The 25,636-nt window shown below is 36.9% G+C and overlaps 2 protein-coding genes across 5 annotated transcripts in view; one reads left to right on the top strand and one right to left on the bottom strand.

Annotated features, from left to right (window-relative positions):
- The window catches only part of RALGPS1 (Ral GEF with PH domain and SH3 binding motif 1), a 76,430-nt gene that overhangs the window by 36,857 nt on the left and 13,937 nt on the right, over positions 1-25,636 (bottom strand). For both annotated transcript variants that reach the window (XM_064727395.1, XM_064727394.1), the window contains exon 10: positions 24,210-24,336. In XM_064727395.1, the coding sequence (XP_064583465.1) occupies positions 24,210-24,336 (127 nt within the window). The remainder of the gene's footprint in view (positions 1-24,209; positions 24,337-25,636) is intronic.
- Positions 4,715-20,497, top strand: ANGPTL2 (angiopoietin like 2). 3 transcript variants are annotated; one of them, XM_064727396.1, is made up of 5 exons: positions 4,715-5,059; positions 13,691-14,547; positions 17,702-17,895; positions 18,138-18,408; positions 18,926-20,497. In XM_064727396.1, the coding sequence occupies exons 2-5, from the start codon at positions 13,740-13,742 to the stop codon at positions 19,123-19,125; spliced, it is 1,473 nt and encodes a 490-aa protein (XP_064583466.1). In that variant the 5' UTR covers positions 4,715-5,059; positions 13,691-13,739; the 3' UTR covers positions 19,126-20,497. The 3 variants fall into 3 exon arrangements, with proteins under 3 accessions (XP_064583466.1, XP_064583467.1, XP_064583468.1); XM_064727397.1 differs by having other exon boundaries at positions 13,712-14,547; XM_064727398.1 differs by lacking the exon at positions 4,715-5,059 and adding an exon at positions 13,460-13,613 and having other exon boundaries at positions 13,712-14,547.

Here is a 25,636-nt window from a genome sequence, read left to right on the forward strand (position 1 = left end):
AACTACTACAGTCAGCAGTTTGTAAAACCAAAGACACCATTGTTAGGAGATTAGCTCATAGGCAAAAAAGCCAACTGTTTTGTGGTATTGCTGGTTTCAAGAAGACTGGATATTTTCCAAGGATTAAGGACTGGAAAATTTTTCTACAAAACCAAATGTATATACTGGTTAACCTTGGTAGGATTTAAATACTCTAAAAAAAAATGCAGACAAACCTTTGCTAAGGCAACATCATGTAATTTGTAACATACAGAAATGTATTCATCATAAAATGTCTGAAGAGAGACTTCACACATTTATGACATGGTCCCATGGACAGCCGTCAAGGTGATTACAGGTTTGGAAAGCTTGCCATATGAAAAAAGGCTAAAGGAATTGAGTTTGTTCAGCTTAGGGAAGTGAAGAGGCAGGAAGGGAACCTAACTGCTCTTCCAGTACACAAGAGCAGTCACGGGGAAGATGGAAATACTCTCTCCAGAGTGATAGCAACAGGTCAAGAAGTGATGGGAGAGCATTCTATCTGCATATAAGCAAACTTCTTCTCTGTGAATACACTTAAATATTGAAATAGGTTTCCCAGAGGAGGACAGCAATTTCCCTTGCTGGAAATACTCAAGATATGGCTTGACTGGACACTGGGTAACCTAATTTATGGCCCTGCTTTCCACAGAAGGTAGATAAGGTAATCTCCAGGGATCTCTTCAAGCCACAACTCTACTGTTCTATGACAAGCTTGAAAAATGTGCTGGCCTATACCTGCATATCTATTATTGAAGGGGAGTTTGGAGTACAGCAGTTTTATGGACTAATTTGCTGCAGCAGGAAGGCTCTGCACATACAAGCAGACAATGGACCCTAATTTTAACTGTGAATAAAGTGAGTACTTCAAGCAATCTCTTTTATCATGTGATATAAGCAAAATTTACCTTATAAAAGTGTAGAGCTAGACAGGGCACCTTATTTTGGCTCATTCTGAATCAGCAACATCTACAGCAACTAACAAAATTAAAATTTGATGTTGATTCCATCTTTGATTGGACTGAATCTTTTGATTCAGTCTTTCCTGAGTAATCTCACCCTATTCAACCCCGGGAATTAATCATCCCGCATTTGTCACCACAGCAATGAAGCCTAATACAGAAAACCAGATCAATAAGTGCAGTAAAACCCAAGGAACTTTCAAACTAAAATACCAATTTGTGAAAGAAAATGTTACCAGGAACTCAACTGGAATTACATTCAAGAAGCTGTACCGTGACTGGTGCAGATCATTTTGTTATCCACTGAAACAGGCTAAATAATTCTGAAACTGTCTGGACCTTTCTACCAAAGCTTTCCCCCTAAACAAATAAGATTTTCTCCAGAATACTGTCAATTTTTTTTCATTTCCCCCAAAGCCCAGCTATTTCCTAATACATTTTCCATGAATTAGGAAAAATACATTACAGAAGATTAAATGCTTTAAGAGTGATGCATTTTAACCTTTTTAAACACATGCTATCCAATGTCAGAAAGCAGAAAATACTTCAAAAAAGACTATAGGAAAAAGGCAAAGGTACAATAGCTGTTTTCCAGATGTTGCTTCCTGTCAGCAGCAAGTGGTGGTTAGAGACTTCCTGAGACAGATCTTACATAAACACTTTCAGGTTTAAGTCTGGGTGGTAATTTTTCTTTACAATGTTTTTTCTCTGGATCCATCAATTTTTTCTTTTCCCTGCTATTCCTACAAAAGCACTTTCCCTTTTTTAACTTTTGAGATTGAAAGATCTTGTGGCAAATGAATCTGACAACTTAACTGCACCCTGTCTGGAAAAACAATCTGTTTAATTTCTCAAAGTTTACCTTTTCAAGATTGGCACATTCTTATCTCTTTCTGCTTACCTTGAATTTCTGATCACTCAGATGACTCAAAGTTAATTTCTATGGCCAGATGCTTCATAGTATTTTCAATCATTCTCAAAGCCAAGTCTTTCAAACCACTCCTTCCCAACTGCATTACCCTGCTGAAGACAACTGTCAGACTTCACAGCCAGAAATAACTGGATGTTAGTACCTTTCTGCTAGTAGGGTGTTTTATTCTCTAATCATAGACTTTAATACAAGCTGACTGCTGAGATTCTCAGGATGAAGGAGAAATCAACTATGAAATCTTTTGCAAAACACATCATTCAGTGTAAAGCTTCTTAAAAAAAAACAGTGAACTGCACTTCACAGCATTACAAATCCAAGGAAAAGATATGCCCATTTGGTCCAAGCAGAATGCCCACACAAAGGCAAATCCTGTTTTTTCTGTTCAGTCCTTCCCAAGGAGCAAACACCTATTGTTATACAAACAATTCAGCTATGCTACAAACACCTGGCACATCCAAATAAAAGCTCCCTGTCATCTATCAAGTCGGCACAACTTCTCTTTTTCCCCGTAGACAAAACTGCAACAGGTTGAAGAAATAAGCTTTGTCATATACTATTTAGAACAAGCCATACACAAAAGCTTACAGGTTATTTAGACAGCTTTTAAGAGACTAAAAAGCACTCAGTACTTAATCAAAAGGCTGATCTGTGTAAAAATATGCTTCTTGTTCAGCAAAGAGGACAGTCACAGAAACAGAGTTTGGCTAATTTTGATTTTTCAAATATTTTATTTATAACATAATTACCTGTAAGAGAACGCTTAATGACTAAAAATCCACCACAAGAGAAGTCTCTAGGCTCCTTCACTGAGTAAAAATTTTAGGCATTTAACTGCATTTATTTAAGTGCCCTAAAATCAATGGACCTAAACTATACATTAAAGAGCTTAAAAGTGGTTATGGATACTTTATAAATATGAGCCTAAATCAACAACCTCCTCCTCAGGAAATAGTTTTTTTCAAGAACCTTGGTGCTGTGGGGCATAACTTCAAGTTAGAAACCTGCATTTTCCTATAAAAGCAAAGAATCTAAAACTGTCCATTTTAAAATGAAAACTAAATACTCCACCCAAGTAGTAATCCAGCTAGAGAATCACCTATCTATCTCTACAAGCAACTTAGGAACTGGAGAAACTGATCAGGAAACGACGACAGGAAACAACCACTCTAATATCCTGACAAACACTCATGGCAACCCACTCCCTTTGCTCTTCCTGCTGCCACTTCCCTCCCTTGAGCAGCGCTCTCCTAGGCTGAAAAAGCACCTTGGGAAGAAAGGAGTGTGAATCATACTCACGTTGAAAGAAAGTTTAATGGGAATGTTGCTAAATCGGTCAAAAATTAACAGAATTATCACTTTCTGATTCTATTAAGCCAGCTTTTTCAGTATAAAACTGGAATAAAATCGGAAAAAGCTTTGGACTGCTTTAATCCCAAGCGTCCAGACTATGCTCCTAACTAGCACTGAAATGGCACTCCAGTCAGTAGTCCTCTCTCTTTAGAATAGAAAGAAATAAGCTTCTGAGTTAAAATAGAAAATAATTAACATAACAATAGTAAGTTGAAGGAATCACAGGCCATACAGGGAAGGTACAAAAAACTTAGAAAGCCTAAGGCATATTGAATTGATAGTGTAATACAGTTAGATGTGAGGGTTTTTCTGACATTCACTTTTATGATGGAAATAATCTGTCATTACAGAAACAACTACTTGTTCATGTTTTAACTTGAACAGAACTGGTTTTAATACAGTGTCTTTAAACCTCTCTATTTGTCCTCTGGTTAACTCAAGGGCCCTCATATTGGTTTCCTCCAATTCTACAAAACCCAAATATCTTCAAAACTGACTGACACATTGCAAATAAGCCCATTATTACAATACACCCCATTAGTACAATACAGCTTTCTTATAATGCCAATGATATACAGTGACTGAAACAACCATTTGGTTTCCTAAACTGTAATAAAAAAAGCCATTTTTATGTTGTAAAGTTTCACTTTTAATTTGCTAATTTCTTTTCAGGATTCCCAACAAGTTATAAAGGCAGATTCTAAATTCATTCATTCATTTGACAAACCTTTTTTTAAGCCCACAGCTAATAGCTACTAACCAAAACCGTTCTACACGCAGAGTTTCATAACAGCAAATTTTTAGAGGTTTTAGGAAAATTGCAGGAATTCCCATCACTCAAATGAGAAACAGGCTTTAGATTACCAGGACAAGTATGAAGAAGCATTCAAAATGCACGGAGGTTCAGCCAAATAATGAATTCGCAATCTGCATTAGAATGTTTTAAAAGAGCTTGCTTGAATTTGGACAAATTTACCGTCCACTATTTCTGCTTTGGAGCTGTTGCCTGACAAAGATGACCTAGGAAGTACTAAGAAAGGAGCCCCTCAGCGCTACACAGAGCTAGTCTGCTGGCTCCGCTGGCGCCCGCCGAGCGCCTGGGATGAACATCCATCCCCGCATCCCTGAGCACGCTGGGACGAGATCCGAAGGCAGGAAGTGTCCCCCGGCCCCCGACATTTTGGGGCTGAGTCCCGTGCAATTACCCACCCTCACTGCCCTTGATCTAACAAAGCGGACGGGCGTTGCTCGCGGTCTCCCCAGTTTCCCCTTAACCCCGCATGTGCCTTGTTCCGCGGCTGAAACTCGGCTTCCCCCGAGGCCGGTCCCGCAGCCCGGGCGGGGAGGGCTCAGCCAGGGTGGCCGAGGCACGAAGCTCCTCCCGGCAGCCCCACTGCCCGGGGGCGGAGGCAGCTCGCCCGTCCAACCAGCGCCCGGCAGCTCGCCGCTGCTTTGCCTTCTCTCCCCCTTTCCCGGCCAGGATAAGCCTGCCACAAAGAGGAGGGGTTCAAATGAGGCAGCTCCGGGCTGCCTGAAGGGACGGCCGGGAGCGCCGAGCGCCCCGCGGGAACGTGCCGCTTCGGAACCGGGACGCAGCCCAGAACGGTCTTGAGCAAGAAAAACGCAGAAGAGGAAAAGAACTGCAGAAGAGGAAAAGAATCCCCAGTACGTCCCGTCTGGTCCCAGCACGGCGCACGCGGACTGCGGGTCGCCGAGGCGATGTCACCGCGGTCGGGCCGCGGCGGCAGCTGCTGACGGGAGCGGCCGAGGAGCGCAGCGAGGAAGCCGAGCAGCCGCGGTAAGGACGGGCACTGCCGGGGGCTGCCGGACGGGTGCGGCGGGTTCCGTACGCGCGGCTCACAGCTCCCGCTGCACGGAGGGAGCCAATGCAAGCTTATCAGAGTAGGACTGCTCCCTAAGATAAAGCAGCAAGCCTGCTTATTCACTTCAAAAGAACAAAAAAATACCCACGACCCTAAACAAAAATCCGTCACATATTAAAATAAAAGTTGTAAATGTAGCTGAGACATTATGTGCCAGGCAGTGAAAGCCTTGGTATTATTTTCAAGAGTACGACTTTTTTTTTTAATCGTATTTTTGCGCCTTTCTTTGATCTTCACACTACCTTAAACTTGCCATCCAAGAATTTTTCTAGGACATACTATTTTCTAAAGGAATATCTGTCTTAAAGATTTTGAAACCTCCATTCAGTCTTTTTTACACTCATGTCCGATTAGGGAGATACAAAACTTTCTGATACTTAAACAGTCTATAAAGGAAATATTTGAAGTATTTCACAAAAACTTAAAATTAAAAAGAAACTAGCATTTATGAGTACATTCATGTAGGCATCAAAGTATTACATGGTCTAACTGCTATTTTTCATGGGTTAAATGAGTCACATTTATTAAAATATGAATCTCTTTAAAGGCTGTTACGGACAATGTGCATGCACACATATGAGCACACACAGTATGAGCACTTTCTGGTAGTGATTGGATTAAGTGAAAATAAGGTGAGGCCACTGTTAAGGGAAGCAACAACAAAAGCAGTGCTTTCTTTCAGTAATTACATTCCACATCTATGACAGAACTTTAGTAAAGCACAAAGAACAATCCACAAACAACTAAAATTCTTGGTAATCAAGAAGAATATTTGTACTTCTTGTAACTGAAGTTTTTGCCAAAACTTGAAGAAAGTTACACGGCAACAATAGATACATAAACTTCTGCAGTTTCTTGCAGCAACCGATAGTATTTCAAAACAAAAGTTTTCCAAGACCTCATGAAGACACTTTCGTTCCGATGTGCGGCTTAATCATCCAATCCCCTCATTAGAAAAAGTATTACCTTTTAAGAAAACTGAACTGGTGCTTGAACTAAAATTTCAGTTTTAAGTGGGCAGAAAATCTGACAAGAGAATGTATTCTAACTCAAGTGTCTTAAAGGAATTAATTAGTTAATGCCAGTGTGGCACTTTTTCCACTGGAAGGAACTAGTGGTAAAACTGCAAAAGTGATTCCCCCCCTAAGTTTGGAGTTAAATTTTTCAATTCAGTTCAGTATCATGTTTTCATAAACTAGCACTGCATGCTACTACGTGTCAGCCCTTTTTTATGTATTTACTTTAAAATTTAGAGCCCAGCTTTAAAGGTTTTTTCCAATACATGGAGAAATGCGGTCTACATATTACTGTGCTGTGTTTTCACTGTGAATTGCTGTTTCCTTTAACAAAACAAAAAAACAACAAAAAAAAATCACTAGATTTTTCACAGCAATACTTTTCATCGAAAAGCTAAGACGTGAGCTTATTCTAAAAGAAACCCTGCAGCAGTGGACGTCCCTCCTCTTAGAAAAGAGCAAATTTCACACTAAGTTTTAAGATTACCTTTGAGAGGTAAAAATTCACAGGATAATTTAACATAATTCCATGGAAGAAAACGTGTAAAGGAGTGAAAAACAGAGCATGACCTCTAAGACAAGGGACAGGGAGTAGGAAAGCATGCAGATTCAAAAAATTCATGCTTGTCTGTCTTATCACAATGGTGTTGTGAAATCCAGATCATATTACTGGCTTGGTGCCTGGAACATGCCAGCTAACTGTAAGTCCACAAACACTGGCTATCAAAGGATTCTGTAGAAGCAAAAACCTAAGATGTGTTTTAAAAAAATGCAAAACCAAGCCTTCTGATCTTTTCATAGCAGGATTTTACATTTTCAACACCCTTGCTTCATTTGCTTTTATAATGCAATAAAAATGTAAAACTGCACTAATATAAAAATACCTTTCATTATCAAAGACAAAAGTATTAAACAGTGAAGATGTGTTGCTAGCTATTCATGTTTCTTCTTTAGAATGCACAGCTATCAAATTATGTATGAATTCACAATAAAGTACAGCAGTTTATCTTCTAGAGAATAAATGCTGTCTTAGTTAACACTATGCCTTTTGTGAACATGCCTCCTTTATATGCCTCAGTGCCTGAGGATTCTGCACAGAAGATGGCATATCAGAGGTACAGAGGAAAAGACAGCCCATCAAAAGGACTCCTGGCCTTGTTTATTAAATATGACCAGCACAAAAAACAGTGATTAACAGTGGTTTAGCATAGCTGAATGAACTCATTTGTATGTGTGGTATAGTTTTTTTCTTCATAGTCAAAGCAACCATTTCAGAAAATACGAGTGTTATGCAAAAGTGTGTGTGTGTTATCCTTTTTATGTATGTGTTTTTCACCTATCTGGGTATTCTGAAAGGCTTTGATGTGTGAGACTAATTATAGTGCATTCAGTTCTGGCATGCTGGACCTACATGAACTCTTAAACAATCCAACCTCTAGACTGTAAGCCCTTCCTCAGTCAGAGCAATTTGTAGAGATGGAAATAAATGGTGAGTGTCAGACCTTGCTTATCCACTGTTTAATTAAATGGAAGTCACCTATTACAAAAGAAAACCCAACTCACACCACAAAAATAAAACCCTACACAGAAAATGGAGTGAAATATTAAAAGAAATTAACCCCACAATCCTGAAATTAACTTCCAAGGTATGTAATACTATGGGAGCCTTTTTAGGGAGGCTGAGTGACAATGATTATTGTAAAAACAACAGTTGTTATCCCTAAGATGCAATGACTTAAATGGAGAATTCTGCTTTAGTTTAGTTTCTGAGCGTTCCGTGTAAGAGTAAGTAATGTAGAAAACCTACTGCATCACCTTGTTTACAATAACTATCATAGCCCAGTAAACTATTAATGCATCCTTAGTTCCTCAGCTGCAGCATACAAGCCACTAAAAATCTTTCTAACTTGTTAAAGTTTGCTGCTGTGTTCTTCATATACCAGGTTCTCACTATCACTTCTACAAAAGAAACAGGTAGTGCTTTTTATCTTTGCAGCAAACTCAACTATACTGCAATCCAAATAGCTACTCAAGTCCCCAGAAATGCTCTTATTGTAACATCTGAGTTTTAGCACAGAAAATTGCCTTCTCTGTAAAGCAGTGTCCAAGGGTAGCGAGAGTGCCATGGATCACGTTTGAAAGCTGCCTGTCCATGGATCACTGCATCACAATGTCACATCTATGTTTCTCTGGCTTTGTTGCAGTTCACTATACATAGAAATACAAGAGCAGCAGCAAGAAGCAATTCTGTTACTTTTACCTACTGGGATCTGTTATGTTCCTTATCTGTAGAAATAAGCCATAATGATGCAATTTAAGATACAAAATTTCTATTCTGGTATGACATCCAGGTAATTATTTTTCATATTTGTCTTAGTTAAGGTGTTCCACGCATGATTCACACAGATCGTTATTTTGCTTTTGTACTTTTCCAAAATGCTATAGTACAGGTAATGTCTTAAGTATCAAAACCTTTCCTCCTTAAACTGACTTGTAATGTTAAGCAACACATAATAAAGTTCAGTGCTCAGCCACCATCCAGTAGTCTTCCTGCTCTTACTTTTCGCAGGACACTGAAAAGCAAAGATATAAAAAGGACATAGTATAAACTCCTAGACACAAAATGCCAATCTCTTAATGGCTGAAAGACTCAACATTGCAAAACCACTTGAGATCGAGATGAGAATGTTGATACTATACACTCAGGCTTTCATAGACACATTTCTTTCCAGAGTAATATGGCAAGTGTCTCTTTTATGAACAAATTTCATTCAACAAAAACCAGCCATAGCATTGAAAAGCTACTGGCAGCATTTTCAGATAAGCTTAATGATTCTATGATTATTTTAAGTAATATTTTTCATCTCATGGAGACAGATCTTCACTTGTACACAGAATCCCACAGGCAAAATATTTCATAAAACCTGAGACAGTTAGCCTGTCTCTTTAGTACGAATGAGATCCTCCTAGGCATGGCATCAAAACCAACAAATAATGAAAAAAGAGATACAGGTTCGATTATCCAATATTATGCAAATTTTAAGTAGCTGAAACCCAAAAAGACCATTGTGCTGACATTGATACCTTTACTGCTCCCTCTTAAGGCAAGCTAATTAAAAATAGAAATTAATATTTACAAAATGGTAATTTTTTCATGTGGAAATATTTTTACCTTTATAATTTTAGGGTCACAATAGCAATTAAACAATACATTATGAACCTTTCTACAACTTAATATTGTAAAATACTGAAATCCTGTTGAAGTACATAAATTTCAAGATATTTGTAAAAATTAAAAGGCAACACATTTTGGCTAATGAAAAGCTGCATATAAACAAGACAGAATACAGGACAGAAAAATGTTTCAAAGCAAAGCCAAAATAAGATTTTATTATCATTTTCTCTCTAAAGGACAGAAAAAGCAATCAAGTACTGAAACATCCAATATCCCTTTCAGAAAATTTATTTCCTCTTTTGTCACCAGATCATGGAAATATCCTTACTTGGATAAACAATGAATAAGCAAACCACCTACTTCCAATTATATACATATATAGGCAAACAGCTGGTATACAAGCCAAAATTTTAACTAAAGCACTTGTGCTGGCTAGGAGTATAAAGCTGCTACAGTTATATGCCACACAACAATGCTGCCAAACATTTTCATACAAATGCAGTTATACTGGTAAAAGACAAACAGGAGAAAAAAAAAGTATTTGGCCTCAATAAAAAGTGAAATATACTGCCAAGTAGGGTAGATATACAAAAAACTGAGGTACATCTGCACTAGGGCAAGTTTGCCCCAACTCAGTTGCTATGAAAAATGCTTTTATGAGTATGCATCTTGAACAGAATCTAGAAATAAAATAATGAAATTACTTCAACTTGTTGTTTAACCAAAATAATTACTTTTTAAATGTGCTTCATTCACCTGTATGGTTGTGTGTTAAAGTTTGGTCAGTATGCCTGAGGATAAGAGACAAACAATGCTGTATCTCCAGTAATAATGAAAATTTCCCTCAAACCTGCAAATGTGCTTTTAGATTGAAAAGTCTACAGCTGCCCAAGTGGAATTCTGCACTGGGAACAAATATGGCCCTAGTGATATAGTTTCCACTCAGTCCCCCCTGCAGAAGAGCTACTGGCAGAGGGCAAGGGGAAAGGAGCCAGAGAAACAGAAGAGCTGCGTGATCGGCAAGCAATGGCAGCAGTCAAGTACAAGGAGTGTCAGCAATTACAGGGCACAGGAGAAAACTGGAAGTTAATGTCCTAGACGTCAGATATGATCTTCCTCTCACCTGGGAAGGAATTGTAATATCCTAAGAATCTGATGTTCTGCTACTCAAAGAGGAAGGTATTAAAAAAAGCCTTAAATCCTTTCTTAAAATGGTTTCTCTGGCTTCCCTCCCTACTTTCTCTATTCCAGAAAGCTTTTTTGTCCATGAAAGATTAATCATTGAGAGTTGCTCAAATGACCATGTTGTGAACTTCATTTTAATCCAACTGCAGAAAGGAAGGAATGCCATTTATTCATGTAGTCGTTCCCAATATGCAACGAATAGGCCTGATACTAAACACATTTTTTTTAACCAAACAAGTACAAACAGTGAGAGACTTACAAAGTTATCATATACAGACTGCAGGAAGGAAGACAGCAGATGACAGTATGATTCTTGTTTCTGTTTGTACTGGGGCATTCTCTAACCAATGTCACTTTCCTTCCACTGATTTTTCTTATAAGAAGAACATCTTAGAAAAGGTGACATGCAGGAAAGATCATGACAGAGAAACATTTCAGGACAGTCTAATTATGCTGATGTCATTCACTGGTGGCCTGCCATCTGCAACCACTGGTCAAACCCTAGAATAGGCTTCCTAGAGAGGGGTCACTCACATGGTCAGGCAGTGGGACTAGATGATCGTTGAGATGCTACGTTATAATGAGGCTGATGAACTCTGGCCCATTACTTTCTTACACAGTTCTTTAAAAAATCAGGAGAAAAATCTGTTACATGTTGCTCTTTCTTCAGCTCAGAAAAGTATGGGCACCCCAAAGCCATACTCAAAGCAGAGAGATGCTCATATGAGATGCTGCAACAGACAGAAGTGAACTCTGAGGAAAAAAAGAGCTTCTTTTCAGTAGTCACCATAAGTACAGGTTGGGGGGGGGGGGGGAAGGATATTAGAACTCCAACAGCAAAATAAAACTATTTTATATCTATATGCAAGAAACATTTGCGAAACCAGTCATCTGTGCAGGAACACGAGGCCTGGAAAACTTCCAGGTTTTCCAAGTGTGACCTGCTGTGCAAATGCTGATTATGTAAGTTAAAGTTGTCTGGGGTGAATTTATGTTCCCTATTTTCCAAGACTCCAAATAGCAATGCTTTACTTGCAGAAACCATGTCAAACTCCAGATTTTTATCTGACATGTTTTCAAGATTTTTGAAAAGTCCTGTACAGCACAACTCCTTTCTACTTGCAAAATTAAAATTAGTTTATTCCAAATAAGAAATTGAGGCAAAAGTATATAAAAAAAATTTTAAGAAGGATTAAGTTCTAGTCACTTTGAATCTTTTGCAGAAACATCTATTGTTTATTTCATAAAAACAGAAAAATACAAATGACAACCATTACTTTTCTCAGTAAGAATAGTAAAGGATGCATATCCAGCACTAGCTTGACATTAAAAAAAAAAAAAAAAACACAAAAAAACCACCACAACCCTCTTAAAAGTCTGCAGCTGCCTAGAATCATAAACCAGTTTAGACTGGATGGGACCTTATCTTCGTCTTACAGAGCAAGTCCAGTTTCACAGTTTCAGCATTTGATCAGCCTGCTCATAGCCTTACCTAAATCAAAACTTCATATATTTTTAGGAATGGAGATTCTACCACCTATTTGGGTGACTGCTTCAGTCCTCAGTCACCCTCACAGTGAAGTTCAAATAAAACCCATTTTTTTCCTGAGGTAATTTGTATCCGCCATATACTTTCACTGCACTTCCAAAAGGAATTTATCTTCTTTACAAACACCCTTTAAGTAGCTGAATGTGTGTCTTTCTTTACCTTCTCACCTGGAGGCTATACAAACCTCTCTCTTTCTGCTGCTATTCATTCATCATGTCTGCCAGCCTCCAGCTAGCCATGCTGGGTGTACTCAGTACTGAGTACACCCAGCTGGACTCACTCCAGTTTCTCACAGCTGTTACTATCACCATTTCATGCAATTTAAAAAAACTAATGTACCAGAGATGAGCAAACAGTAAGGTGATAGATACTTAAATATTCAATGATTATTCCATGAGAAATATTTTAGAAGCAAAGAAATAACGCTACAGCAACACTACACCTTGGTTTAAAAGTATCTGACTTTATGCACTGAAAAAACTCCAACACTGCATTTTTCATTCGTTTTATTTAAGAAAACTAGGTTGCATATACACATGAGCATTAAAAATCAACAATGAAAAAGTTTTAGAAGTACATGACATCAAAGTGCTGATCAAGTAGCTGATAAGAGAGTGGTTTGTGACAGGGTATTTCTGGCAGCAGTGACAATGCTAAGCCCATATTTCCAAGTCTACTGTTGCCCACAAAGTTCTGGTATTGATTTATTTTTTGAGAGATTGTGAGGGCCTCAGCTGTCCACCTTGAATATGAATCTGCATGGAGAATTAAGTTAGGGCAATTTCACCAAGGAGCAACTGTTGCAGTATGCCAGTAGACACTACCAGCTGATTTAAATCACCATGCATTGCCACTGTCCACCATGCACATATGCAGCTACTTTTCTCCTTTCAAGAAGGGACTCTGGAGTGAGATGACTAGGCTGAGTTTAGAGACCGTCTCCAGTGAGAGTCACAGTAAATGTTTCAGTTATAAATTCTACTAGTCTAGAAAAATAACAGATTTTACTGCCTATTATATCTGAGTAGTAGAGTTTTTAACTTACAGTTATTAAGGACCAATGTAAAAGAAGTTTTTCCTTTTTTTTAAAGCAATGGAGATTCAATACTGCTGAATAAAGTAAAATTGTTACATGTCACCTAAGCTGTATGTCTTGCAATGTATATACAGTTCTAAAATACTGCAAATTAACAGTTTGATATTTTTAGAACTTTTAGCAGCATTAATACATATATTAACTTACATTATGTTTACATTTAAAGGTTGTATTTATAACTGTAAAAAATGGAAAGTGTAATTAATATTTAAATGAAAACGCCAATCCTGGAAACTTTTGTGGTATTTGCCTGGAAGAAAGGAATCTTAAAATCCTTGTATTTATTGCTTACTTTCTTATGGTTCTTGGCAGGCTTTAGATGAACTAGCAACTAGTAACTACAGTTCTGACCACAGAAAGATACAACTACTCCTCATGATGTCCCCCTTTAATCATCACAAGTTGATGCTGGACCTCATTTGTACAAATAGTTACTATGTACTATTTTGTAAGTTTTAGAATAATTGTAAATTGTAAATTCACACTTATTTCCTACTCATTACTGTTACATTTATTTTAAAACAGATTTTACTAAATTCTTTGCAGAAGAATATTTGACCGGAACTAGAGGATCATGATGACAACAAGATTCATCTGTTTAATACTAGTAACTGTTGTGGGAGTTACTACAAGTGAAACACAGGAATTTGAAGGCAATGACAAGGAAAAAGCTCAAGAATTCATTTATATGAATAGGTATAAGCGTTCCACTGACACACAGGACAAATGCACTTACACCTTTATTGTACCTCAGCAGAGAGTGACAGGTGCCATTTGTGTTAATTCTAAGGAGCCTGAAGTTCTGCTTGAAAACAGGGTAAATAAACAAGAATTACAGTTACTCAACAATGAACTTCTTAAACAAAAGAGACAAATAGAAACTCTTCAGCAACTGGTAGAGGTGGATGGTGGAATTGTTAATGAAGTTAAACTGTTAAGAAAAGAGAGCAGAAATATGAATTCTCGTGTCACACAACTCTACATGCAGCTATTACATGAAATTATCCGAAAACGTGACAACGCCTTAGAACTTTCTCAACTTGAAAATAAGATTTTGAACCAAACTGCAGACATGTTGCAGCTTGCAAACAAATACAAAGACTTAGAGCACAAGTATCAACATTTGATGTCAATCGCCAACAATCAGACAATAATAATTGCCCAGCTGGAAGAACATTGTCAAAGAATGCCCTCCATAAAGCCACTGCCACAAACTCCACAACCACCAGTTAAAGTGTACCAGCCTCCTACTTACAATCGCATTAATAACCAGATATCTACTAATGAGATTCAGAGTGATCAGAACTTAAAGGTTCTGCCACCTACCTTACCAACCATGCCTGCAGTTACTAGTATTCCAACTTCAACTGATAAACCATCTGGTAAGTAATATTATTGATACATTTACATTATTTTATGCTAATATGCAGTGGACACCATTTTTATTGTAGTCAGTATTTATTTAGCTAGTGAATTTTACATACATGCTGTAGTAGAAACACAGAAAGAGAAAAAAAACCTATGAATGTCTAAGACACTCTAGCCCCACATATTTTTCTCATGTTACTTTGCTAAGACAAACTCATCATTTATATTACATGCATAAGATAAAGGACTTTCAGAAAAATCTTACAGTTCAAGTAATCTAAATCTTATTTACTTTGCTCAAGACTGAGCTGCTACAATTCATGACATCTGAAGGAGTTTGACACTATGTAAACATATGAAATTATTACAAGTTTTTTGATATAGCATCTGATAATGTCCTTGTGTAATTAAAAAAGGAGTAAGTATCTCCTTACTTTATATGGAACACTTGTGCGTAGACAGAAGCAAAAGGAAGTAAGTGGTGGAATAATAACAGGATATTATACAGCCCTTATTAAGAGTCTTAGGAGTTCTGCCACAAGCATGATTTGATGATGTGAAATCACATTACAGATCAACTGATCTACGTGATAACAAAATAACTGGCAAAGGACTCACTATGGTCCGCCATTTGAAACAAAAAACCCGAACACACACCCAGTCAGGTATGTGTTCAGTGCTCTTCCCTGTGTGGACAACACATACCTTCTTCAGAAAAAAGATAGGGAGTCACAGATCTCTGAACTCAGAGCTAACTGAAATAGAGTAATGCAGGGGAACTGCACTCAATATATTTCATGGCTATTTGCAAAATATTCCAAAGGACATCAACAAACTTTTAGGACTACCCAATAATGCAACTGCCACATGTTCAAAACCAAACAACCCCTGTATTGTTTCTCCATGGAAATACTCACAATGAAAGAAACTTGAGCAAGTAAGCACTGAGTCTCTTGAGTCTATAAGTTTCTACATCATTTTGCTACAAAGCAGTATTTTCACAGAATTGCCAAAGATAGTGCAGAAAAGCCTGCACCTGATCACAGCCAACCAGTGCAATGAAAACAGGAGTGAAATACAAAAATAGTAAATATCTTCTATTAATCTGTTGAAAGTCTCCCCTTCACAAAAAGTAATAGACCAGTATTCTCTCTATCACACACTTATTACAGTCTTAATAGTAATAAAACCCGCATTCAAGCAGCTTCACTATTAACTTTGTTCACACTGTTTTCTGGTTGTGGTTTTTTTGTTGGTTTTTTTTGGTAGATGCCTCATTTCTGAAAGTGTCAAAGACCAGGCTGGATGGGGCTTGGAGCAACCTGGTCTGGTGGAATATGTCCATGCCTGTGGAAAGGAGGTGGAATGAAACAAACTTTAAGATCCCTTCCAGCCCAAGCCTTTCTGTGATTCTACAACTCCCTAAAGACAATTTTATCAAAACTACCTCCCTTGAAAGTCAGGTTGCTCTCACTTTTTCACGGGAAAATACCCTAGCTAAAATTTTGAAAAGGTTACTACCTGACAAAAAAGTACTTGTCACTAAAAAGTAGTAGCAAATTCTACTTTGATGTACTTCTAATAGTTCATCTTAAATCACTTTCAGAAAAAAGATTCACGTGGAGTAGAGCACTGCTGCTGTGTGCCATAAAAGAAAGCGTAAATACTACATTGCGTACTGCTATATATTTTTTTACAAAGACAAGGTCAAAGCTGTTCGACTGTTTAGAAGTTCTTCAATAATTACTTACTTTTTTGTTTTTAGTCAGTGCCACTACACATTGTGATAAAATAATGAGCACTAATAATTTAAATTGCTCTGGTTTAACATTTTTTCCCCACCTCTCATAAAGAGCCATGCCATGGTGTGACAAGAGCATGGCATCTATATCTAACTGACAGAAATCTAAACAGCCCCAAAAGAAATGGAGAAGGGTCTTGTAAGCACAGCTCCAGGTACAGTCTCTGATTATGACTGAGGCAACAAGAACACAGCATCCACAGAACAAAGACTTGGAACTCCTCTCTGTACACTGACTTACTGATTAAAACAGTTAAAAATACCAAAACCTCAGTGCTTTAATCTCCAAAACACTGAGATTATTTCTATAAAACTAATTTATTTCTAACGCATTTGCTGAGTACCATTAGTAGTGTTGGACAATGAATACGAAAAACAGTAGGACTGAAATAATTTAAAATAGAAATTACTCTTGATAGCATTGTATGCTTCAGTAAGGCTCCTAGTCAGACAATCTGACAAGCCTTACTCCTTCAGTGGGCAGGGAGTATCAATCCAGGGGCTCTAATCTCTAATCTTGATGATTCTTGTTGACTTTACTCTTCCACTGAGGAATCAAGGCAGGTGATATTTCTGAATATCTCAGGATCATCAACACAATCTATTATACCACTGGAGACAATTTACTGAAAAAAATGGGAATATAAGATACTTTCAAAAAGCATGAGCTCTTTAGAGACTCTCTTGAACTGAAAACAAGACTATGTTAACTGCAATTTCTGTGAATTCAAAGTATATTGAGTCCTGTCATTTATATAAAGTTTCTCTCACAAGCACCCTATGTTAAAAAGAAAAAAAAAAAATCTTAATTTCCATGTTACCTTGTAATTTATTAAGGTGGCAGCAGTAAGACCTACAGCCTGAATTTATGTTGTTGCTTCCACAGTTAATGCCTGTGCCAGTGACATTTTTGGGGATCAAAAAAGCTGAATTTCTCAGACAGAATCAAGAATTTCTCAAAGACAGAATCAATTTCTCAAAGACAGAATCAATTTCTCAAAGACAGAATCAAAACTTACTGTTTTGTTTGCTAAAGGAAATTCTTACTTATCTATGCAGTCATTCCTATTTAGTTTCTTTGAATATATAATTGATGGCAAAAGTACCAGTGCAGCTGCCTTAAAAGTATTTCTTTTTCAAAATCTACCTTTACCAGTAACTCATTATGAAATGTTCCAGAAATAATGTTACAATAAATGGATTGGTTTGAAAACACTTGGTGGATACTCGTCCTTTAATAAGAGGAAAAACAAATATGCTATTCAGTGAAACCAAACTAGTACAAAAAGCTACCAACTCAAATACTGCCCTGCTTTAAAGAAACGCTCAGTGGCAGCTTGATGCAGAGCCTTTCTGTTTTGACACAGGGCCCTGGAGAGACTGTCTACAAGCATTAGAAGACGGCCATGACACAAGCTCCATCTATCTTGTAAAACCAGAAAACACAAACCAGCTTATGCAGGTCTGGTGTGACCAACGGCATGACCCCGGTGGCTGGACTGTCATTCAGAGACGGCTGGACGGCTCTGTCAACTTTTTCAGGAACTGGGAAACATACAAGGTTAGGACAAGAGAGCCAATTAGTATTTTCCACCCTCTAGAACTTACTGATAAAGTTACTTTAAACGGGTGGTTTAAGAGTCTGGCCAAGAGCCTACTTGAAAAAGAACTTGTGTGTTTACCCTTCCAGAAGAGGAAGTCTCTATAAAATAAGTTAGTGCAGTTTTCTACTTAAGAATACACTCAGATTTACCACTAACACAGATGCAGAATATTAACCTACTTCTCTTGCTTCCTTTACAGCAAGGATTTGGTAATATAGATGGAGAATATTGGCTTGGATTAGAAAACATTTATTGGTTAACAAATCAAGGCAACTACAAACTGCTCATAACAATGGAAGACTGGTCAGGTCGAAAAGTATTTGCTGAGTATGCCAGCTTCAGACTGGAGCCAGAGAGTGAGTACTACAAGCTGAGACTGGGACGCTACAACGGCAATGCGGGAGATTCTTTCACTTGGCACAACGGCAAACAGTTCACCACGCTAGACCGGGACCACGACGTATATACAGGTAGGAGGTCCCTCTCAGCTGCCTTGCCATCTTTGCCTTTACATCCCTGTCCCCTGCCACCCCCTTTTATCTCTTTTGAAAAAGGAAAATTACTTATGGTCATAAATACAGAAAAAAAAAAAAATTGCACTTACAAAGGGATTTGTCAATTAGTACCTTATGAAATACAAACTGATGTGTCAGCCCTTGTACATACTAACATCAAAATTAAAAGTTTTTACACTAGACAAGGGTCTGTAAAATACACTATGAATGGTTACTTGACACGGTAACACCCGCTGATTTTTCAGGCAAGAGAAAGTAACAAAAAAGATTCTATCTGTAGAACCTAACTACTTAGCTGGTTCATGAAGAAGCCCAAGTTCACTTTGTACCACAGGATACCTACATGTTAAACATACTAAAAAAAGCCAAGATCAACCAGCCGACCATCCAGACAGTGAAGTCTGGTACTCTGCTTGCTTGCTTTAAGAGTTTTCATTTACTTCTCAGCCTGAACTGGAGCTTTCTTTTGCAGGTAACTGTGCTCATTACCAGAAGGGAGGATGGTGGTACAATGCATGTGCTCACTCAAATCTCAATGGAGTCTGGTATCGTGGAGGACACTACCGCAGTCGATATCAGGATGGTGTTTACTGGGCTGAATTCCGGGGAGGATCATATTCACTAAAGAAAGTTGTTATGATGATAAGACCTAACCCTAACACATTTCACTGAAATAACTCTTCTCTTGGTTTGCTTTGTTGTTCTAAAAATCACATAAAGCTATGATTTTATTACCTGAAATTATCTTTTCAGAAATGAGGAATGTAAGATACTGTACATTTATTGATAAGGTATGAGGGCTTGTATATTATATTTTCAAGAATCATCCCCAGAAAAAGAGCTGAAGAAAAGGAACTGTAATAACATTCAGAACACCTCTTGGTCCTATTGGAACTTGCAGTTTAGATAAAAACTGTAGATAAACTTCCTGGTTTTTATTCCCTGTAAATTAAGTTTGGATGATAAAAATATTGTCACCACATTTAAGTATTTTTGTATGTTATGTATAAATATTCTCAAATACAGGAAATACTACAAACTGTACAGTAAGAGTTTTATTATTATTATTGTTATTATAAGCAATCATTTGACACAGGAATCATATCCTTTGAACTAGGTAGCTGGTATATGTACATTAGTGTAATGATTATGTAATCTTTGTTAACTACCATGAATAAAGTTAGAACTACATAATTCAGTTCTGAGAGCAGATACTCAAACCATTATTGTCTTGATAAATCTGGCCTTTTCCCTTCCCTATGTGCATTTAAATAATCTGCTCCTACAAAAGTTCACCATTAATTCAAATATTTTAGATTAAAAGCATTAAGTATTTCTTACCAAAATGAAGTAGCTACTTACATATGGAAATTAATCCAGATTTATAATAGGTATTCTGTGCTCTATAGCCAACAAGTTATACTACACAACTGTTACGGTATTTTGTACCCGACTTCAGTGATTACCTGCTGTGTAGCCTCTATATTCAGAAATGGCTGGATATAAATTAAAGGGTCTATCCAACTTTGCAGGCAAATGATGGATACCAATTTATAAGCTATTTAATAACCTTAGCCTTTAGATAAAAAATTATATAGAGAACTTATCCATAGCAAAAAAGTTATTTTAAACATATTTCACAATTATTACTGTCAAATTATTAAACAGATTTACTCATATTTAGAGGTCAGTCATACTTATGAAATACAGACTGGAGTAATTCTAATATTCTTCTGAGATAGGTTTCTGTAACACATTGTCAACACACCCATTACAAACAAACAAACTACTACAAAAATACAAGTTAAAGAATGCATAAAAGAGGCAGAGTGAAAGCCTCTAGAAGTTCAACATATTTTTTGGTCAACCTGTATGACACTGAGTGTTTGTGTGTGTTTGCATACTTTTCCCTTATTACCTCATCACATCTTTACCACAGTATGATGTGTGATGTAGCATGTGCTGTATATAACTCAAAGTAGGGTTTTTAATATATTAGATTACCCCTGTAATATTGTAACCCTTAATAAAGTACCAAATGTTATTTTGACATGTTGAGATTTCATCTTGTTGTAGTTCAGACTACTACACAATAGTCTGCCTCTGATTCAAACAAACTCTGTATGCAACCACTGTTGATGTGTGTGAAGTGTTGAAATATTGTAACATAAAAAAGCAGAACAATTTTCACCTGAAAAAAATACAGAATTTCCACACAGCCCAAGGAGGAGCAACTTTTTGAGGGTTATATGAAACACTCACATTTTCCAAAAAGTATTCAAGCTTTATCTTCCATGGGGTTATCTACTCAATTCTGGAAAAGATTTGTATTTTAGATTAGAAATATTAAATGCACCTACTAGCCCTAAAGCCTGGCTGCAATACTCTTACAATTACTAGCATTAAGGCTACTTCATGCTTGCCTTGAGGAAAGAACACAGAGAAGTTCAGGTATCCACTGTGCAGATCTCAAGATGAGGCATCCACTAGAAAAGCTATTACAGTTGCTCTTCTGTAGCTGGAGATATGGCTGGAAATGCATCTTCATAGTATACACTCAAAATAGGCTTTAAACCCACATTCAAGCTGACAGTCTTTTGTTAAAATAATAATATTTCTTAACCTTTTACCTAAAAGGTGTGTCATTTACCTAGATACTCATCCATGTAATTAAAAAAGATAATGCACAGCAATCCATGATTACCTAGAGATACCATATGTGAGAAAAGAACTTATAAATTTTTTACATAAAATTAGTATATTTGCATAAAATCATTTTAAACACAGAGCCTGGCACATCAAAAGTAATTAAACATTAGGGATTTGGAACTTATACTGTGAAGTTATTGGCAAGTACATTGGCAGAACTACAGATTTCACTATGCTTATTTAAAAAAAAAAACCAAAAAACATACACAACAGGTGCACTAGGTCCACCTACTGTAGTAGATGACATTACTACAAACTGTGAAAGGCCTTAGTTTTTCCCATTTCCCTAATTATTTCCAAAGTTTTCAATTACATTACTTCATTGCTCCCCAAATGTACACCTTTGGCAACCATGCAGTCTAAAAATCCCATACCATACACTTTCCTATCATTAGCAAAAGCCCATTTGGTGACTTTATGCAAGAGAGAAATTGCAGCCCTATAGAGAAGATCCCTAGCAACTGCAATTCTCCTGTAAATTTCTATTTCAAGCTGTGCTATAGGAAACTGACATTGCTCTTCTGAATTTTTGAAATATCTCTACCTTTTTCAGAAGTGTAAAGAAGATGCTGTCAAACTAATACATTATCTATGTATCAGGAATGAAACAATGGGGCTCCACCTATAGCATTTAGACAAAAGGCTGTCACAAGATTGATGTAACCTGAGAAGACAATTAGTTATTCTTTTGTATACACATTTCCAAAAAATTCTTTCCTGAAACTGTTCAATTATCATTCAAAGTTATCATAATTACCCCCACTGTTACATTCCAAGTGGAAAAGAAGCAAACAGTGCAACAAATCTATAGATTATAAGATCATACCCAACTTTGTTTGTTCTGTGACATACAAAGACAATCTAAAAGATCACCAGCAGTGAAGACAAGAAAACACTATAACAAGCAATTACAGCCATGAATTTTCAAAACAATGTGAGTGCTATTTTTTCCTAAATCGCACTGTGGCTAAACACTTCCAACAGCTCACATCATAGCCTTGCCAATCTCATGATTTGTTTTTTTCTTTCTTTCTCTCTCCCTTTTAAAAATTGAAAGACCTGTCTGAAAACAAAACAACTGTTGGATGTTTAACAGGTACTTTTAAACACAGTAAATACTAGTCTCTCATATTATAGCCTGAGGTTGGAAACGAAACAGCAGTTGTCTCCTGTATTCATCTGGTTACACAAAATGTCCAGCTGCACCTCTCAGAATGCAGGGAAAGCCTTACTTTACAAGAAGAGCAATACTGCCTAGTCTTTGCCATCAGCAGGAAGAGGGTCTCGTATGAAACAAGATACAACATATGCAGGAGAATTCAAAGTCTCAAGGAGATTGGCTAAAGACCAGCAGGAATTTCAGATTCAAGTTGGATTAGGAAGGAAACATGCAGATTTTTTCCTTTCATTACCCAAGTCTTTTATTAGGCTTGTAATACACATATTCATTTCAGAAATATTTTAAATCTTGTATAAAAGTGGCTTGGAATGATTTTGTAATACCTGGGTAGTATTAAAACAATTCTTACACACGACTGTGAGCTAATTCTATAAACCAGAGTAACTGGAAAACTTCAGTGGCAATTTTAATTTCCCAGTACGTCCTCTAGCTCATATCAAACAATCTCAGGCTTCCACAGATGAAATAAGAACCTTTCTCTCACAACCATGTAAATTTCTTGCAGTGAGAGAAGAGGCTCTACAGCATCAAACAGGATTCCCAAGAACTCTGCAAATCCTCACTCCTGGTAATTCTCAATTCAGTTGTTTTATATTCAGTAGTTACTCCTAAAGTCATCTATTGATCTACTTGTTCATTTACACAAAATAAAGAAGCTGTTCTGTAAGTAATGCTGTCTTTCCTTGCGAAGACATTTATTCACTGAAACGAGTCTCAATTGAATATTCTCTTTTGATAAGCTAAATATTCATTCAAATCTGAAATTATTTACAAAGCAGTTTCAGTAACTGATACCAAGCTTCCAACACAGTTTTAAAAGTATGACCATTAGGAGTGGTGGTCAGTTTTATTAAATAAAAGCTTCCTGAATTAACTGTATAAAATATAACCTGCATTTCTATCTTAAATTTTGCAGGCAGTACACTTCATGTGCACCCTCTTCCCCTAAAAAAAGGATACAGGACTGAAATGCTGCCCAGGCAAGTTGTCAAGGATGCCAAGTGGCATCTGTACAAGACATGATCAAGTAATCCAAGGACTCTTCCTTTTGGAAGAGAGGTAATTGAAGATTTACTGTGAAGGCAACAGATAATGACTGAAGTCCATAATGTCAGGAGTAGTCTCAAGCTGTGTAAGGAACAAGGTAGGGTTTATCTACCGAAGGTAAAAGTTACCATGTTCAATTCAAGCTAAAGAATGTGGTACTGGACAGGGTTGAAGAAATCCTGCCAGCTGGGTGTTGCACATGCAAGTTTATGTGTGCTTAAAGCAAGAGTGCAAATGTTCACAGAAGATAAATCTACTGAGGCATTAGGGGTTAGCAATACAGATAGCAATTCTGGCACAGGAAGGCTAAGCAGAATTTTTGATCTCTTGTTACCCAGGGTCATAAATTTAAAAACATTTATTCTTTTTAGCTGCAGTTTAGCATCTGACTAAATCACTAATAAAGCCAGAAAATAGCTCATTATATTGTACTACTTCATTAACAATAACCTTTCTGCAAAAATATTTCTAGGTGAAATACCAACCAAAAAACCAATTCATCAAATGGCTACTCTGTGCACGCCACAGAAGAAAACGAGACAATATCAAGGCTGGACAGCATTTTAATTGCAGGTCTCCCTTTTAATACATTTTCACATTGAATTACATGTATATTTATTCAGCACCTGAGAGAAAAACTCCTTCCAAAAGTACGTAAACATATGTATAGCCCAAAAATCTCAAACTGATCTAATTTTCCCAAATATGAAATGTATTGAACCATTCTTCTACATACAGGGTTCTTCAGGTGCACAACATGGTACATTAGCACTCGTCTGTCAATGAGCTACAGATAAATAAGGTAATTGTTCACACTCACCTAAATATGGAATTGTAGGAACCATTTTTAAGCTTCTGATGTACTCTCGTGTCCTTTTATAATTATCTTCCTTAGACAGTAAATAGTCTAACTTCTCAAAGGTGGTCTTGTCTTTCCGATTCAAAAGCTACAGAGAAAATAGAGATCATAAAATTTTCAAAGACAAATCCACACAAAACAACAGTCAGTAACTTGTTGAATTGCCCAGAGTAAAGGAGAACACAGTCTAGTTAAGATTAAATTTATCATCATCATCCAAAGCAGCACAATGTTTGAAAACATGCTACCTGTTTTAAAAAAAGGCCATTAGTGTAGGTCTTAAGCTATGAAAAAACATGACCACTATTTCTGACTAATTTGTCAGTGATTCTCATATCGCTAAGTAAGTTTTGAATAATCTCAGGAAAAAGTATGTTATAATACAGTCACCAACATTCTCATAATTTAGCAGAGATGCTAAAAATCCTCTAAACTTAAGAGTACAAAGAGCAATGGAAAATCCTCTAAATAAATGCAAACTGTGCCATATCAACAGTACCTTAATAAAAGTATGACAAAACTTTTCAGAAAAAAAGTATATGGAAAATAAATTATTGTGCTATTAAATTCATGTTTTCAATTTATAAGACTTATTGCACAAATCTAGAAAAAACATTTAAGAATGCAAAAATCCTAGTCACAGGGGGCTGAAAAGCAAACAAAATACAACTATAGCTATAAGAACACATTTTCTGTTTCAGCTGTTTTAAGAAACCCCAGCAATATTTATAAAACAGTCTTAAAAGCCAGTTGAGTTAGGAGTGAGTGGAGAATTATGGCACTGTACACCAGCTTCCTGCATGTGTCCTTTCTGACAACAGACAGCTGCTCCATAGCACATTCTTTCATACACCTTTTCCTCTGGAAAATTCCAGTTCTTGTACTGCCTAGCTTTTAAGTCTAGTTAATAAAAAAATAACATAGAAAGGATAGAAATGAATATATCAAAATAATTTTGCTGTTTTCTTTTTAGCAGCACTGAGAATTGCTTGAGGTCCTGCAATGTATTGTATTTCTGAACTACTCTGCCTACAAAGAGCCTGGCACCTCTTTAGGTCTAAGTCAAATTAGTCACATACTTCATTTCACACATGAGCAATTCTCCCTATTTATTTCCAGCTTCCCTATTTATTTCCAATTCTCCCCATTTATTTTGAGCTTCATCGAGCTGCTCAAAACATCAGACATTTACTTTTTTATTAGATTATAACCTCATTCTGAGCAATTAAATCATAAAATAGTTGCAAGCATTTTAAAAGCTTGATAAACCTATCCAAGACTTAAGGTCTGAACTGTAAGACTTATAAGGTCTGAACAGTCAATGTGATCCATCGTGTGTGGAATGGATGAGAATTACCCAAACCTTTGTATAGTTAAACATTACATGG

This window comes from Zonotrichia leucophrys, chromosome 17 (genome assembly GCF_028769735.1).
Source record: "Zonotrichia leucophrys gambelii isolate GWCS_2022_RI chromosome 17, RI_Zleu_2.0, whole genome shotgun sequence".
Lineage (NCBI taxonomy): Eukaryota > Metazoa > Chordata > Aves > Passeriformes > Passerellidae > Zonotrichia > Zonotrichia leucophrys.